Source organism: Echinops telfairi, unplaced genomic scaffold (genome assembly GCF_000313985.2).
Source record: "Echinops telfairi isolate 266 unplaced genomic scaffold, ASM31398v2 ScPeMD7_7468;HRSCAF=8506_0, whole genome shotgun sequence".
Taxonomy (NCBI): domain Eukaryota; kingdom Metazoa; phylum Chordata; class Mammalia; order Afrosoricida; family Tenrecidae; genus Echinops; species Echinops telfairi.
In genome coordinates this window covers 1,009,807-1,028,630 of record NW_022111369.1, presented here as the reverse complement: position 1 = coordinate 1,028,630, position 18,824 = coordinate 1,009,807, and the positions used below count along the sequence as shown (strand labels likewise).

Genomic DNA, 18,824 nt, shown 5'->3' with positions numbered 1-18,824 from the left:
TACTTGAATAGAGGCACAATGTCCATCTGCTACCTTAATACTAAACCTATAAATATATGCACATAGATCTATTTCCCCATCCTCATATATAAATTTATTTATATATGTATGTGCTTTATTTAGACCTCTATAAATGCCCTTTGCCTCCTCGCTCTTTCCTCTATTTCCTTTTACTTTCCTCTTACAAGACATCTTATTGAAAAACAAGGTTGTTACTTTGAGGACTAAGGTGTACCTGACCCAAACCTCATATGCATGTGAAAGTCAAACATTGATGTCATCCCATAATTTTTTGTCTTCAATATGCTAAATCTGTTCTTGATATGTTCTCCAAGTTTAGTTGGGCTACACTTACACTCAATGTTGTACTTTGCCTCTTTTGGATTTGTTCTAATTTTCTTCACTTAAAAGTGAACTTGAGCTGACTTATGAGAAATTGATGGCCTGTTTCACTATCATCCCGTGGCTTGTTCAGAATGACTGCATTGTTTTCCACTATGTTTTTTCACATATGTAATCTATCTAGTTCCTGTGCACTCCATTTGCGGAGGTCCCAGGGTAAATTCATTGTTTATGTGTCTGGAAAAAAGGTATTTGCCATGTATAAGTCGTCGATTATACAGAATTCTATCATGCAATCTCCAGTTCTTTTTTTTTTTTTTTTAAGATCTTCTTATTGGGGGCTTTTATAACAATCCATACATCAATTGTATCAAGCATATTTGTACATATGTTTCTATCATTATTTTCTAAACATTCACTTTCTATTTCAGCCCTTGGTATCAGCTCCTCTTTTTTTCCCTCCTTTCCCCCTCCCATCCTCGTGACCTCCTGATAAATGATAAATTATTATTTTCATATCTTACACCATCCAGTGTCTCCCTTTCCCCATGGTGTCTGTGTTCATCCTCATGGGGGTGAGTGTGGTTATGTGTCCATCACTGCCATCCCTTCCCCCTTCCTCCCCTCCTCTCTCGCTACCCCCTTCCTCCCCTCCTCTCTCCCATTCCTGTTCCTAGATTCCTTGTGTCGTAAGCCCTTCTCTCTTTTCTGTACCTGTGTACATGCTCCAATCTAGCCTGCAGTGAAAGGCAGGACTGGGGTCATGATAGTGAGGGGTGAGGAAGCCTCAAGGAACCAGAGGAATCATGTGTGTTTCAGTGGTGATGTACTGTGCCCTGATTGACCTCTCCCTTCCTTGTGACCCTTCTGTGAGGGGATGTCCCATTGTCTAGAGATGGGTTTGGGGTCTCTGCTGTGACTCTCCTCTTTCTCGACAATATGTTTTTTGTTTGTTTGTTTTGTGTCTTCTGATGCCTGTTACCTGATCCCATCGACACCTCACGATCCCATAGGCTGGTGTGCTTCTTCCATGTATGCATGTTTCTTCTCTGATACATGGATGCTTGTTTAATCAAGCCTTTAAGACCCCAGACGCTTTATCTTTTGATAGGGGGCACTATCAGCTTTCTTCCCCACATTTTCTTATATACTCATTTTGTCTTCTGCGATCGTGCCGGGAGGGTGAGCAGCACAGAATGACAGGTTATTAGAACAAAGTGTTCTTGCTTTGAGGGAGGGTTTGAGCACAGGCCCTTCTTGATGATGTATGAAGCACTAGTGCATTTTTCAATTTGTTATTTCTGGCATAGGACAGCATACAATGATCCAGTTCAAAATGACTTGTGTGTTAGTCTGGGTAGACTAGAGATGCAAATCCATGGAGACTTATATGTGTATAGGAAAGAGCTTTATTTAAAAGAGTAATTGTACATTAAGAAAACATACCAACCCAGCCAAAGTTCATAAGTCCGATATTAGCCCATGCGTCCAATACTAATCTATAAATTCCTCTTCAGACTCATGCAACAAATGCAATGACGCTGAATGCGGGAAGATCACAGGCCAGTGGGTGCAAAGTCTTGTGGAACCAGTGGCGGTGGAAACATCTCCATGCTGGCAGGGTCTCTATGTAGCGCCTTAAGCTCCAGGGCTCTAGAGTAGCTCCATGTGTCTTGTCAACAGGAATGTCTCACGGTGTGTGTGTGTGTGTGTGTGTCCTACCTCCAGTGAGCTATTTATCTCCTTAATGCTTCCAGATGAGGTCATCAAGCTGTGTGACCCGATTGACAGGCTAAACTTCACCCCTTTACTCTAAATAGTCTCAAATTGACAGCAGATTACGAAACTACCACAGCCAGTAAGAGCCTATTCATTAATGCTTAGGACATGGAACAATATGTGTTCCATTTTATTCACGACTACTTCAATTTTCCAATATTCATAAACTATATACCGTGTTCAGGTTTTAAATGAATATTCACAGCTGTTTATTATCATCTTGAGTCATACCTCATGCATAAATGAAGGTCCTAAAAGCTTAAGGCCATCTACATATATAAGGTCGACTTGAGTTAGAAAGGGCAGCTCTCAGTTGTTTTGAGTGCCTTCCAACCTGGGGGGTGCATTATCTGGCACTGTGTCAGAAAATGTTCTGCTGCTATTTGTAAGATTTTCACTGGCTCAGTTTTAGTCAGGAAACTCCACTGAAATATTTCCTACATTGATGTCCCTGCTGGTGTTTGAAATACTGAGGGGCGTAGATTCTCTCATCATAGCATGCCACCACACTATGACAGACAGACAGACCAGGTGGAATAGCGTTTAATAGATAGTAATTAGAATTGAAAACTTGAACACTGGTCATTTAGTGGTGAGAACTTCGATAAAATTTTTAAATATAGTGGTTGAGTTTGGGAAGTAAACTTTAATAATTTTTGTTGTTTCTATTGTTGTTAGTTGCTATGTTACTGAGTCCAACTCATGACCATTGCAGACCTGCTCTGTAGTTTCTGAGGGTGGGATTATTTGGGAACCAATTGCCAGGCATGTTATGCAAAGTTTCTCTTGGCAGTTCAAGCTAGTGGTCTTCTGGTTATTAGTATAGAACTTAGCCATTTGTATCACCCAACAATGATAACCCAAAACCAACAGCCTGACAATAAGTCTACTCTGACTCAAGATGACTCTGTATAGAGTTTTGGGGACTGTAAATCTTTCTCCTTGGTAGATGGCTGTTGGGTTTGAACTGCTGGCTTTGTTATCAACAACGTAGTTCCCAACCCATAGCACCACCAAGTCTCCTTCACTTATATTATACCACTGACATTTGATTCATTCTGATTCATAGCGACCCTTAATGATAGGGCACTGGAATTGGGATAATAGGAAATTGTTTAAAAAGTAAAGCAATGTTTTACTACTGTAAGTCCTCTACGGAGGTATTGGATAATTGTATTCATGGAAGGAAGTCATAAGATTGACAAACTAGAAGAGCAGATAATGCCAATTTTGTTCTGTAGAGTTGAGTCTGTAGTGAGTAATGCCTTGCCGGAGTACTTCTTTCAGTGCAAACCTAGATGGGAGACTGAGGTGTATGCTAAACAATTTTATGATGTTTGTCCCGCATTTATGTAAACAGTGTTGGGTCTAGCTATGGTTTTTTTTTCTGAATTCCCATTCTCTTTTTCTGAATTCCCATTCTCTATCTAAGCATAGAGTAAGATCAATTTTGTAAATTGCATGTGTATAAAGTGGAAGACTACACAGTGTAGCCGGGACTGTTCCCAGAGGTGTGCGTGTTTCTGCCCCAGGTACAAGTGCTCTGCCTGAGCTGACTGATTACTCATCCCAGGATCAAGCCACCATTGCTCATACCCTTCTGGGTCATTAGTTTTGTTGCATAGGAAAAGTTGTACTTCCTGAATAATTGTAGGCATATTTTAGCTACAGAGGGAGTAAGATTGAGGGTGGTGAGGGGGGTGGGAGGAGGTCTTCTCCATAAGTAATTTGCAGCCATGTCTTGACTTCTTCCTGTCTAATTACATTGCTCATGCTCCACAGATTGTGACTGCAAGAACTAACAATGGCTGTAGAATGTTATAGCAGGTTTTATTTTTTTTTCTCTTTTGCTTGCTTTTTTCTAGCTTCATATTTACTTGACTATATATTGTGGAGAAGCTGACTCAGGTGCACTCTTATTCTGTCATTGAACTACCAGAATATGTTTATCTATCTGACTGAGTGATCTGGGAAGTGAGATGAGCTAAGAGCAGATGGTTGTAGTCAAATTCTGCATTTACTGTTTTTCTTGACAAAACTTTGCTTATATTCTAGAAACACCCAAATCAGTATCAGTGATATCAAGAATAAAATACATCTTTGATATATGAAGGGGTTATTTAGCTACCAAATAGTTTTGACATTTTATTTCAATAAATTGGCCTTAAATATATTTAGCCCTGATTTTGGAGATATTAGCATATGATTTATAATCTCTTGTGAGTTAAACTTTAGAATAACTCACTACTTCCTCATAATAGTGGCTTGGAGGGTGGCCTGGAGGACATAATCCTAATATTGGTCTTCCATTGCATTAATACCATCACACTAATGCTATCAGTTGTCCTTGTTTTGGAACTGTCTAATTGTCACTTGGGGGTTCTGCTTTGGTTTGGAATCATGCATGAGTGAACTAACGAGTATTGGGACAAATTGACCTTCTGTGGGGTTCCACAGCCAAGGGCCAGAGGCACACAGCACAGATTCTTCACATTCCAACTTACTGAACCCGTGGATCATTTCTCATTAGTGCTGTGAACAGAAATGAGACTAAATGAAGCCAATGGAGATTTTCTACTCAGAATTTGCTTTTATTAAACCCTTACTTGGCAATTTCAATAGTTTCTCCACAATATTCACTTTGGCAAAAAGACAGTGAAGAGACTACTGTGTGCCCATTTGTTTGACACTACTCTTAGGTTTCAATTGCCATAGTTCAGTGGTTTTCAACCTATGGTTTGCGACCCCTTTGGAGGTCAAATGACCCTTTTTACAGGGGTCACCCGATTCATAACAGTAGCAAAATTACAGTTTTGAAGTAGCAAGGAAAATAATTTTATGGTTGGGAGTTCACCACAACATGAGGAGGAAATGTGTTAAATGGCCGCAGCATTAGGAAGGCTGGGAACCACTGCCATAGTTGATCATTCTTCAAGTCTCTATGTGCTCCTGTGTTTTTCCTGAAACGTTTCATATTCTACCACTTTATAGATAGTTCCACCTATCCACATACTTGAATTCCAATATGAACTCTTTTGCTCTCCCCTCCCCCCCTCTAACCTACTTCTCCTTATTTGTTTCTTCTCTTGGTTAATTATGTAATCATTCCATTTCATAAACTGGAGACTCACTCTAGACCCTTCCTATCCCATGTACTTTCTTAACCCCTTTAAAAATAAAGTAAAATGATATAAAACAAACAGCCAAATATATCCACTCCTTATTCTCACCAACACAACCTTGGTTTAGACCCACTTATTTGTCCTACTGCCCTGTTTTCAGAAAGAACAAAAAAATTATTCATGGTCCTCCCTGGCAATTAAAAACTTTTAACCCATAATCTAGGATAAACTATAGGTATCCTCTTTCAACCCACTGGACTGTTCTAGTACCCTCAGGGGACAGTACTACCCACTTTGGGAAACACTAGTTTAGACCCTCAGTTTGTCTCTCCTGCCTCCTCACTCTCCACTCATCACCTCTCAGGGATCTCTCATTGCAACTATCTCCTTTATTTCCTGCCTCAGACAACTAACTGTAAGGTCGGTAGTGCATATTTACCAGTCACTGAGGGAGAAAGATGAGGCTGTCTACGCCCATAAAGATTTACAACTTCAGAAACTCGAAGTAGGATCACGATTAGTCGAAATCGACTCTGCAGTGAGCATTGGGGTGGGTATCCTCTAGAATGGCCGATATTCATCTTTGTATCTTTATAGCATAATATTGTGATTACCCATTGTGTTAGTCTGGGTAGGCTAGGAAACATCCAGGGTGACTCATATGTCTAGGAAATAACTTTATATCAAAGAGCAATTGTATATTGAGAAACATCCCAGCCCAGTCCAGATCAAGTTCATAGGCCAGTGATGGAAAGTCTTATAGATACAGTGATGGAAAGATTTCAGCATGGGCGTGGGTCTCCACATGGCTTCTTCAGCTCCAGAGTTCTGGCTCCATCAGTGTAAGCTCTATGTGGCTTGTCAACAGGAGAATGTCTCCCAGGAAGAGAGAGTGTAGGCCTGGCCTCCAGTGAGCTATTTATCTCCTTTGTGCCTCCCAATGAAGTCATCAAACTGTGACCTGATTGACAGGCTAATTTCCACCCCTTCACTCTTAATAGTATCCAGTTGACACCAACTTATGTAACTATCATACTCTTGAAGGAAAGCAGCAGACAAGTGGCCTGACAGGCAGAACTATTTACTTTGTCTTAGCAGGATACATAATATGGTAGCTTAATTTGGAATTAAAAAACATATATATAACATATCTGGTAGTCTCCGTTGGTTGAAATTCTCTGGGAAAGGGCAAAAGTCCAAAAATAAAACAATGCATATGTTATTCTTGTCGGAATCAGATTACTTACTAGTTCTCCTGATTTATTAAAATAAACAAGATTGAATTCCTTCTATGCCCTACAACTTAGGCAGAGAGGAAATCTTGTGCATAAAAACTATATACCTGTGTGACAAGATCCATAAGAAGGAATAGGCCTCATAGGAAATCACTAAGTGTATTCTTTTTTGGGTTTTGACAAATAGTTATGATGTTAGGAAGACATCCCAGATATCAAAGACAGTCTGTTCTTAAGGGACTGATGAGAAGATAATGTACTGGAAAAATGTTGGGAGCTAAGAGAATAATATTAGATTATGACCATATTAGAATGTAAACCTCATGAGAACAAGGGTATTTGTTCATGTAATCTTTTATAAATTACAAGTCTCTGAGACCATACCATAGACAGTATATGTATTATGTCGTGTGTGCAAGGTAGTATGTAATTAGTGCTCAATGAGTGTTTGTTGAATTACTGAAGCATTTTAAATTTTCTCTTACTTGCTGAGACCTGGTTTGAGAAACCGGTATTTGGTGGCCATGGGAGTTTGTAACTTTTACAGCGGTAATGTGAATATTTGGTCTGACAGTAGACTATTAAAGGTAGAATCTGGTCTGACAGTAGACTGTTAAAGATAGAATCTTCTAGTCTTGCAGAGCTGTGCACCACACTCAGATATACATTGAAAACATATATTCCCTATTTTCTGCCTCTGTATGCTGCATCAAGCCTCCTTTCTCCCATTCTTGTTCTTTATTGCAAGTACTCACCCACCCCACTGGGTGGGGTGTGACTCATAATGTCCCTACTGAGGGTTTCTCAGGCCATCAACCTTGACAGGAGCGGACAGCCTCATGGTGGATTTGAATCAGCCCTCTTCAAGTGAGCCTTCCCATGCTCACACCACAGCACCAACAGAGCCTGTTCCAGATACTCATATTTACATCTTTCCTGGTTTCCACAAAGCGCCACTGATTTCCTGCTATATATTCTGTAGCAATGTGGATGTTGGGCTTCTTTTTCTTTGCTGCTGAGATATCCACCTTTTTTTATTGAGTATGTTTCTCCAACATCTTTCTCCCCTGAAACAGCTAGTGGACTAGAACTGCTAAGCTTCTAGTGAACAGCAGAACACTTTGTTTTTTCTTCTTTTCATCAACCCTTCACCTTGACATCCATAGGTCTTGTATCTTTAAATCCCTTTGGATAATCCTTGGAAATCGCTTGGGCTGTCTGGGAATTTGACCAGATTTAATATTGTGTATTTTTTGAAACTGCTTATTTTTTCACTTATTTATTTAATCCTACATTTCTTTTTGAACATTTCATTGTGCTTTAGGTGACAGTGCACATAGCAAATTTCTTTTTCAGCCAGTGATTCAGACACAGACTGTCCTGTGATACTGGTTTCCATCCACTCAATGTGTAAGCACTTACTATTTCCTCCCGAAGTTTCACATTTCCATTCATTCAGTTTTACTGTCCCTCTCTGCTTTCTCACCTTTGGTTTTGGGCAAATGTGCTCTTTTTGTCTTATTTTGTTGATTGAAAACTCTAGACAGCACATTCTTTATTGGTGTCCATATTTGTTCTTATAGGTCTTTTTATTATTTGGCTCAGAAGTAACCTCCCAATGTATTACCTTGCGCTCCGTATATGAGTGTACATATAGTGCTTACAAATATGTATGTAGAAATATCCTCACATGTATATATATCTATACACACGATTTCACTTATTTATTTAGCATAGATGTTTATCTACATATCTACTCACAAATTATTAATAATTGCTGTTTTGGAAGATTGTTGATGTTATTATCTTTACCCTAGTTATCTTTTATTCTTGCAAACCTATCATTGTGATTTCACTAGAGTAGTGGTGTGCTGACTACCTCTATATTGTGTTATTGCCTGTACTTTTGCCACAATTAACACGTATGTGCTGTTTAGTTTTGCTCTTGTACCTGCTAATCATCAAAGAATACTTCTCTCAGTGTGTAAACCTAATCTTGACTTTTTGTAATGGATTTTCCAAATAATATTTGTCTTTTTGTGATTGACTATTTTACTCAGATTGATGTCTTCCTGATTCATCTATGTTGAAAGGTGTTTCATGAAACTATCATTTTCCTTATCAGTGTACTAAATTCCATTTCTTGTATATTCCACAGCCTGTGGTAATTCATTCATCTGTTGATGGACATTTATATTTTTCTTTTTTGTCTATGTCAATAATGCTGAAGTGAACAATTATGTGCATATGTATATTCATGTCGTAGCTCACATTTCTCTATGATACATACCTATCTTACACTAAGGAGTAGGATTGTTGAATAGTGTGGCATTTACAGTTCTAGCTTTCTAAGGAAGCACTATACCATTTTTCCATAGTAGTTATGTCGTGTTCCTGTCTTCCTAGCAGTGTGTACATCATTTAGTTTCCACATCTTTACAGCCACAGTTACCTTGTTCTCTCTTTTTTGATCAGTGCCACTATTGCTGGGGTGAGATGGCATCTTGTTATAGTATTGGTTTATATCTCTAGAATGGAAATTAAAAATTATAATAAAATGTGCAAATACTTGGAGTTAGAAAACCAAAAGGGAAGAAAATTTTTGGAATTTCTTCAGATGGGAGGATTTTATGGACAAAATATTCACTAGAGAGAGCATCAAAAGGTGATAACAGGAATTGGTCATTGATCAACTAGTTCGGTGAGTAACATATGATCAAAAACTGACAATATTGAAAGAAGAAGTGCAAGCTACACTGAGACACTCTTGAAAGCAAGGCTCAAGGAATTGGCAAAATACCAATTGAGGCATTTCAACAAATGAATGCAATACTGGAAATGCTCACTCCTGTCAAAGAAAGCAGATCCAAAAGAATGAGAAATTATTGTTCCAATAATACTGGAATAGTGCTTTTGGCACAAAATCATTGATACCACACATTGGTTATATTTCACTGAAGATAATACAAAACGGGTTGCAGAAGTATAGAGGATCTTCCAAAAATTCATAATAGATTCTAACATGGACATGGAATGAGGGATATAAATGCTGATGTCAGATTAATCTAAGCAGAAAACACTAGAAAGATGTTTTACTGTGTTTTATCGGCTATGCAACAGCATTCAACTACATGGATCCCTGTGTGGATCATAGCAATTTATAGAGTGGGGATTCTAGAACATTTAATTGTGCTCATGTGGAACTTGTTGACAGACCCAGAAGCAGTTTTCCAACAGACTAAGGGGATACAGTGTGGATTGATATCAGGAAAGGAGGGTGTCAGGGTGTATTGTTTAACTATACTTATTCATTCTGAATGCTGAGCAAATAATCTGAGAAACTAATGAGGCATTAGGATTGGAGGAAGGTTTATTAAGCATCAGAAGATTAAAGGAATACAAAAACAATGTATGAAAAAGAATTGGTCATTGATCAACTGGTTCAGTGAGTAACATGATCAAGATAATATTAAAGGAAGAAATGCAAGCATCAAGATTGGAGGATGGCTTATCAACAACCTTAGATATGCAGATAGCATAACTTTGCTTACTGAAAGAAATGAGGACTTGAAACACTTATTGATAAAGATAAAGGACTGTATCCTTCAGTTTGCACGCACCTAAACAAAAATAACTTTCTTCATTGCTGGACGAATAAGCAAGAATATGAGAAGTGTAGACAATACTGAAGTTTTGAAATATTTCAATTTATTTAGATCCACAATTTGTGGAATGAGCAGAAATACATTCAAGAAATCAAAGAATGTATTGCTTTGGGCAAACTTCCTGCAACAGACCAATTTAAAGTATTAAAGCAAAGACGGAGGACTTAGCTGCCCTTGACCAAACCATGATATTTTCAGTTGCCTCATATGCATGCACACGCTGAAAACAATGAACAAGGAAGATGGAACAGCTGATGCATTTGAATTATGGTGTTGGTGAAGAATACTGGTTATATCATAGACTGTCAGAAGAAAGAATACATCTGCTTTAGGAATAAGTACAGCCGTAATGTGAAGATGCTGAAAGGACTTTGGACATATTATCAGGAGGGACCATGCTTGGTAAAGTAGAGGGTAAGAGAAAATGAGGAAAACCCTCACTGAGTTGGATTGGGACACGGACAGCAACAATAGGCTGAAGAATAAAAACAATTGTGAGGACGATGCAGGTCTTAGCACTGTTTCATTCTGTTGAACATAGGATCTCTATGCGTCAGAACGGACTTTATGGCTATTAATCATGTTTATGCATTTATTTTTAACCAGCTTTATCTTGAAAGTTCAGAAATATTGTGAACGAAGTACAATTGAAGAAAATAGCTTTGGGTGTAGCATGACCTCCTCCCACCATATGGATTTCATTTCAGCCCACAATTTGTGTATACTTCTCAAACATTCTATCCAGGGAAAATAACAGGGCCATTTTTAGTTAGCACCTTGATATATTTAGTCTCACTAAAATCCATAACACTCTTCTAAATTATTAGGATTATTTAGAAATGGGAATTCTTTACTTGAATAAGATCACAAAGCATAATTTGCAATTTCAGTTTCAGTAAAATCTCGTGCCAGGCATAAAAAGAAAAAAAAGATAGGTGCCTACCAACCCCCAAACTGATAGTTACATGCACCTTTTGAACGGTAACTTTTGTGTTTCCAATGTTAATTTTTATTTCATATAGATAGCATGCTTAGTAGTAGGCACAGATCATATTTGATGTCACAATTGTGTTGCAAAACCCTCTTGTTATCTTTTGGATTGTGCAGAATTGATGTTTGGTTCCTCTGCAACCCACCTGACCATGCAGAAGATTCTTTAAAGTCTGAACAGAGACTTATTGATTTGGTCTTTGGAACAACAACAACAAAAAAGAGGCACCAAGTGCCCATCCCCCTTTCTCCCATTATCATTATCTCTCTGTAGGATTCTTGCACAGGCCAGGCATTCTTTGCTTTAGAATGGATGGGTCTGACAAAGAATGTAGTGTTAGGGGTTTCTCAACCGTTCTGGCCCCTCTCAAGGATTCTATTCTCAAACGAAAAAAAGGAGGTTTGGGTGTTAGGCTGCGGTCAAGACATATTTGCTGTTAACTACAGCATCGTGACTGCCCCCAGACCTGTTGAAGGTCTCCCCAGAGACCTCTAGGAGTCTGGCGTACCTCAGAATCAAGCCTACTGGGAGTAAAACGTGGGTGTACACAATCCAGTTTTTTTAAATGTTTTTATTTTATTCTAATGGGATGTTGAAAGAAGGCTACTTTTATATTTCTGAGGTTAAGATGTGCTTTACATCGAGCCCAAGTAATACAAAATTTTGTTTGCTTTTGGGTAGAGAAGCTGAGAGATTAAAAAAGAAATGATCCATGATTTTATTCTTTAGGAGTCTCAAGATCTTACTTTCCTCTTCTCTTGACACTTTTTTGCATCAGTCTCAATTTCTTAACATTCATCATGCCAAAATAGTACCTACAATTATTTTATAAGTTTCCACATTTGCGCCCGCAGTTTAACTCTGGGACATGGCCCAGGTCTTGTCTCCTAGCTTAGCTTCTTCACACTGACTCTCCCTGAAGTGAGGGGCATGGGAAAGGGAAGGAGAATGTGATACCACTGGCTACTTTCTGCTTCCTGACACCATGGAAAGGCAGTTGGTGTTTACTTATTCTAAGAACAGAGAATGGCAATACTAGAAATCAAATCAGTTTCTATCTCGATCATGATCATAAAAAGTCAAATATTTTACTATAGAGCCTTTGATGATGATAAACATTCTTTTATATTTGTAATACATAATTCTGTCCCCCACAAAGGATTTCAGACAACTTATTTATCCATAAAAGTAATAAGCACTCTAAAATATTTGCGTAATGCATAAGTAGAAAAGGATGCCTCCTTTTGGTCATTCTATTGGTCTTAAAGTGACAATATTCATTAAGTAATTTGGGTCACAGAATGAGGTTTCAACTCTCCTGTTACCATAATGAGTAGATACAAGTAGTTAATACCAGACTTCATTAAGTAATACAAGAAAAAGAAACGAAATAGAGACCTGAACTTTAATCTAAAACCAATATTGACCAAGATAACAATGCCACTGTAAAGAAATTGTACAGTATTACAAAACTGCAAATCAGGTAACAGAGACTTGAAGTGAGAGATCCACAGAGTGTGCGACCTGTCACGGTGACATTCCATTTTGCATTTTATTAACACAGAACGTGGCCTGTCCTCTGTTTTCATTACATGGTAGCATAGTTGTTGATGTACAACAGGTTGGTTTTTTTTCTTACCATGGACTTATGTGTTCTGCAAAGTGCCCAGGCTTTATTAGTTTTCACATAGGAAATGGAAGCTGGGTGGCTTAGGCACAGATTTAGTCAAAGGATGACTTGCCATAAACACAAGCTTGTGCTTACCAAATAATACAGATAAGGATGCTGTAGCTTAAAATTAGATGCTTTTGTTTTCAATACAAATCATCTCTGCTGACAAATACTGCTAATGGTATATCCTACAAAATAAATAATGCCAGCAATTTTAAGGTAGTCCCTATTTATGAGCGGAGCTGCCTTAACATAGAATCTACGTAAAGGAAGTTTGTAAAGACACACCTGAAAATTTAACTTTGATGGCACAAATTGTGGGACAGTGACTGCTGAGTGGTCTCCAGAATCCAGATGCTTCACTGTACAGCATGTAGGATGTCTCTTCTCTGTATGGTTCAGAAATATTTAGAGAAATTGGAAGAAACTCATCAGGCCTATAGATTTGGGCACTGTTAGCTCATTACTTATCTTTCCGGGTTATATATTTGTACTACATTGTATAATTCTTCAGAGATGAAAATTATTTAATTTATCCAAGACCAAACCACACCAAAACAACAACAGGAAAACAACACCATTGAGCTGATTGATTCTAACCTGTGTGTCAGGGAGGAATTATGATCCATTGGGTTTCTTTCTCTTTTCCCCCACTATGTTTATTGTGAATTGGGCACAGGTTTCCAGAGCAGACCATCAGGTTTTCATTCAACACTCTTCTACATTTTGTTTCATGTCATTAATTGCAGTCCCTTCAAAATAGCATCACTTACCCTAGCTCCCCCTTTAGTTTCTTGTTTTCTTCTCCTTTTTTACCTAATCCTACTGAATTTTGTCCTGGAGTAAATGCTGCCCTTTTGATCTCAAGTGGTTGATTTTTCTAAGGTGTGTGCATCTCTGTAGTATTATTGTTCCTCTTGTATATTTATTATTTGGCTGAAAAGTGAGCCACAGCAGTGAGTGTAGCTTCAGACTTTAAGGGTGACTTCAGTCCATAGTGCCTGGGTTCTACCAGTTTCTATCTGGCCAAGAAGCCTGGTGTCTTGGAGGATGTTGAGTTTTCTTCCTCCCTTTTGTTCTTCTATATCCAGGATCCTCTAGTGTGATCCCTGTCAGAGCAGTTGGTGGTGGCGCATTGAGTTTCTTAGCGAACAATTTATTTAAGTGGATCATCAGGCAGGCTTTTGTTGGAATCAAAATGTTAACATTCTTTTCAGCAGCCCTAACTCATCACCAGGGAGAATCACCCTTGATTCAAGGACACTGCTTGTGACATATGTTCCATCCATATATGATTGTATCCTCATACAAATTTATTTCTGAACACATATACATGAGATGGCTTCCAAAGGTGGAATGGAAAGATAATGGCATTTCCCACTAACATTTTAAAGTCTCTTGTTAACAACCATAAGTTTGTTTTTACTTTGTTTGAGATCTCAGGTCATTAGTTAATCATTTTTTGTTATTGTTTCATACTATTATCAAACTATCTATTTGCCCTCTTTTAGTTAATTTGTTAGATGAGATATCTTAAGTACTTTAAAGTAGCAAATATCATACTCTCTCCTTTACATTTTATTGAGTAATAAATAACTTGAAAGTGGTCGTGGTGGTAGTGGGGAGGATGTGTGTTTTAACTGAGTTGTTTGAACATTGATTTTGTGATCTTGGTCTTTAATAAAATTAACTTCTCTACTTTGATTGGCAGGATCTTCAAAGGTGGGTAAATGGTGCTAATGAACATGGCTTTGTCCTGGTGTCTTTTGGAGCTGGAGTCAAGTATCTGTCAGAAGATATTGCTAACAAACTGGCAGGAGCTCTGGCAAGATTGCCTCAAAAAGTAATTTGGAGGTAAGGTAATAATGGCAGAGAACGTTCTTCTTTTAGTAGTCTGTTATTTAGCCTACAGGCCCGAATAAAGCACAACACAATGATATTCATTTTGTTTCTGAGTTTATTGTAATCTAGGGATGAATTAATAAGCAACTATTTTAGATAAAGTATAGAAAGAAGATGCAATTGGAAAGGATTTATCTTCATGTGAGGTATATTTTTGTTACCGTTGGATTTCTTCCCTCATCTACTCTTGGATTATTTACTGTTACCTGTCAGTTATAATTTTATGCATTTCAATGTACTGCTTCAAATGAGTTTTGGAATAAGGTAGACAATGATAGATGGACTAATGATTACATACACTCTGGCAAGGACATTCTGGATTCTGATTTGTTCTCATTCACAGATATTTTCCACTTCTTTTATTATTTAAAAGATCAAACTCTCTGGAAACACAAGCAGCTGACTCTACTATAAACACACCCATAGGTGGACCCAAGTTTCTTTTGTGATCCCAATGCCAAGGCATTGTCTCTGCCTCTGGAATTTTCAACCCAGTGTTTCATAATTGGGGTCTAATCACTTTACTGAACATGTTTCTCCAGTTGATGTCACCATTATTGGGTTCTAGGGATATAGCAATGATCAATTCATTACATGTTGTGGCAGAGCTTATTCTTAGTCATGACAACCCCATGTGTTACAGAGCAGGATGTTCATTAGTAACCCCACCCCACCCCACCCCACCCCACCCCTGTGTTCTTAAGGGAGAAGATCACCAAACCTTTTCTTCTGTACCACTGGTTGGTTCTACACACCAGCTGTTTAGGATAACCTTGTACACAAACTGTTTGCACTATTTAGGAGACCTGCCATTACAAGTAGTCTCTAAGTAATGTGAGTTTTCTTTTATGACAGCAATGTATAGATATTCTTCCCAGCTCTTCCACCTAAGCTATGAATTGTATATATATTTTATTCTAAACTTTCAGAGCTTGGTACCCTGTTGGCTTCAATTTATGTCTGCTATATTTAGATGCTTATTCTCTAAGATGATAAACACCTTTGTGGTTTGTTTTAAAACAAGGAACAGTGTAATTATGTTATGTTCCTCCCCAACCCCATCTCCCTCTCCACGCCCCCACCCCCCACAGAATACCTCTTCTCTAGGGCCAGATAGGACAAAAGTGCCTTCCTCTTTCACATCTTCTCTTAAAATCGGCATGTCAAGTTAAAAACTGCCACTGATGGTCTTCTTTGTCCCTTTTTGTATTCCAGCTTCTGGGTACCAATGGAGAAGGACTTTCTAGCATAGGTTTATTTGGTAGTATTTCCCCCACTTCTGTGTAATGGTGAGAGAGTGGTGTTGGTAGAAAATAGACCTTAACTTAAGCAAAGTGTTTCTTTTTTTATTAATTTGGATTCAATATATGTAAGAAACCATTCCATATTTCAGTACCATCAAGTCGAATTGTACAGTTGGTACCACAAGCAGTAATCAAAGTATTTCTTATTCAGCCTATGCAAGTTTGAAAATTAAACCATCAAATTTTCGTGGCACAGTTATAGTCTTAAGAAGACCCAAAAAAGATAGTTAGATTTTAAACTTAATAATTTAATGGAAACATCTCTACTGTCGGTAAGGTTTGATTTTTAAAAAGGCTTTATTGTCTGGTGTGCATTGTAGATTTTCTGGAACCAAACCCAAGAATCTGGGAAACAACACTAAGCTCATAGAATGGTTACCACAAAATGATCTGCTTGGTAAGTCACTGGTGTATTTCACACTTACTTGGCTCTGGACTTTATTGTATAACTGTGAGTTTTTAAGTGTAATCATTTGTGCATTGTGCAATTGGTTTATGATATGGCCATTATGCTCCACTATTCCAAATCAATTAGACAAATGTGGAAGAAATATAAAATGTATTGTCTAGGCCTATGTATTAAATTGTCCAATTAAAAAAATTACTTATCTGGTCATTGTACTTAGTAAACTGTGTAAATTGGCAGTGATTAAAGTGAGAACTCCTTAAGCTGACCAGCTAAGAAGTGGTCAAATTAAAACAGTGCAAATAGTTAAATAGTTTGGTTTATAGCTTTTACAGATGTTTCTAATAGCCCAGAGAAATCAAAAGTTCTTAACAGACTAGTTTGAAACCAGAATTCAGAAGACCATGGAAAGAGTGAATTATTTTAACTTGACTTGGATCATCTGCCTAGATTCCTCCTTAAATCATCAGTTGACAGTGAAATACTTTATTCCTTTGGGTTACAGGATTGTGATATTCAGCTCAGAATTAAAATATCTCTCATTATATGCATATTCTTAAAAGTATATCAGAGCCTAAATAATTTAACTCTTGATTATATACACACAGATAGTAAGAATGTCCATTTTATTTTGTTTATTACCTTTTAGGAAAACATACTGTGTACTAATTAATTTTCTTAATGTATTATGTACTAAGGAAATTACAAAAGGATTATTTTGGCAATACTGAGCTTTGTTTATTTAATAATACTTAAATCTAGCAGATTATGGTACAAAGTAGCTTCACATTTAAAATTATATTTATAATTAAGGTTTTAAAAGTTAGTTTATTGTAACTACAGTAGCCCCTATCCGATAAACTAGCCAATTGAGTTTTGTAACTAAGCACAGTAAATAATTATTTTTATATTTATGTAATCATTTTTCATTATTAATTTTATTTTATAAATGGTAAAATAGAAAAACAAGGTAATCACAAGTGCCTTTTTAATGTTAACTATTCTTTTATCTTTAGTGTTTACTATACGGCTTAAGGTTCTAAATAATATACCCAAAAAACTAAACCAAACTCACTGCCATTGAGTCCATACCGACTTCTAGTGACCCTACAGGACAGGAGAGAACTGTTCCTATGAGTTTCTGAGATTGTAACTCTGTCAAGATATAGAAGGCCCATCGTATTCCAGAGGAGCAGCTGGTGAATTTGAACTGCTGACGTTGCAGTTAGTAGCCCAATGTGTAACCACTATGCCACCAGGGCTCCTATATGTAAGATAAAGTAGCAGCAGATTAAAATGATATATCCTATCAATCTAGCTAGCTCAATCCAGCCATGTGGCACTAATATACAGAAACATCATGTGGGCTCTTTTGGTTGTTGTTGCTTTATACTGTGGAACTCTACAGCAACCTGTAGCTAGCTGGAAGTCTATACCTGAATATCATTCACCAAGTCACGTGCTCCTCTGAGTGCCTCACTCAGAAAAATTCACTGGATTGGGTTGATTCCAACTCAGTGTCCTGTAGAACAGGCGAGAACTGCCCCTGTGGGTTTCTGAGATTGTACCTCTTCATGCGAGGAAAAAGCTCGTCTTTCTCCCACGGAGCCCCTGGGTGTTTTGAGCTTTTGACCATGTGGTGAGTAGCCCAACACATAACCACTCCACCACCAGGGCTCCCTCAGAGTAATTTTAAAACTAGACATGTCCGTTAGCATGTCAGCTGTGGTTCTTGTAACAGTTTCTAAACTGTGACCACAGGTTTCTGCAGGATGAGAAGCAGGAATCAAACTAGTCTCCTTTGACCCCCGATACACACACACACATGCACCAACTCTGCTGCTTTCACTCTCTACTGGGTTTGATGGTAAGGATTTATTAAAAAATAAGGCATCACTGATTAAAAGATATTTTGAAATCCAATGCTATGGAAGTGTGCTGGGTAGATCCCTCATTTGGATGTGGGAAGCTGAGCATCCTCATTGTCAGTGAGGAATAGAAACACTGAATGATCAACTCTGTTAGAGAGTGTCATAGATCTTGGGGCAGGAGATCCACTGGGGCCTCATTGAGGAGGTGGCAACTCACATGCATAACCAGTTTTATGCCCGGGTTGCAGATAATGATAGCCCCTTTGAAGGATTGGCATTTTTGCAAGCCATAATTCCTTTCTTGTTGTACAATGATTTTATTAGGTCCAGTGCTTCCTTTCCTTGCACTTCTTATGTAAGTCATTTGGCTCCTTTTATATAATGTAGGTGGCTCAATGGAATTTGGGGCTTTTAAAATACCTCATTAATTTTGACAATTTATCTTTTTTGTTATTCATCAGCCATCTATACATTGTGTATTGCGTCAACTCTCACAACTGGTTTTTAGAAGTGTTTGTGCCAACATGCATGTATA

The 18,824-nt window shown here is 37.9% G+C and overlaps 1 protein-coding gene across 1 annotated transcript in view; it reads left to right on the top strand.

The window, feature by feature from the left end:
- UGT8 (UDP glycosyltransferase 8) overlaps window positions 1-18,824 on the top strand; it is a 73,656-nt gene that overhangs the window by 37,453 nt on the left and 17,379 nt on the right. The window contains exons 2-3 of the mRNA XM_004703333.2: window positions 14,518-14,660; window positions 16,333-16,409. Of these exons, the coding sequence (XP_004703390.1) occupies window positions 14,518-14,660; window positions 16,333-16,409 (220 nt within the window). The remainder of the gene's footprint in view (window positions 1-14,517; window positions 14,661-16,332; window positions 16,410-18,824) is intronic.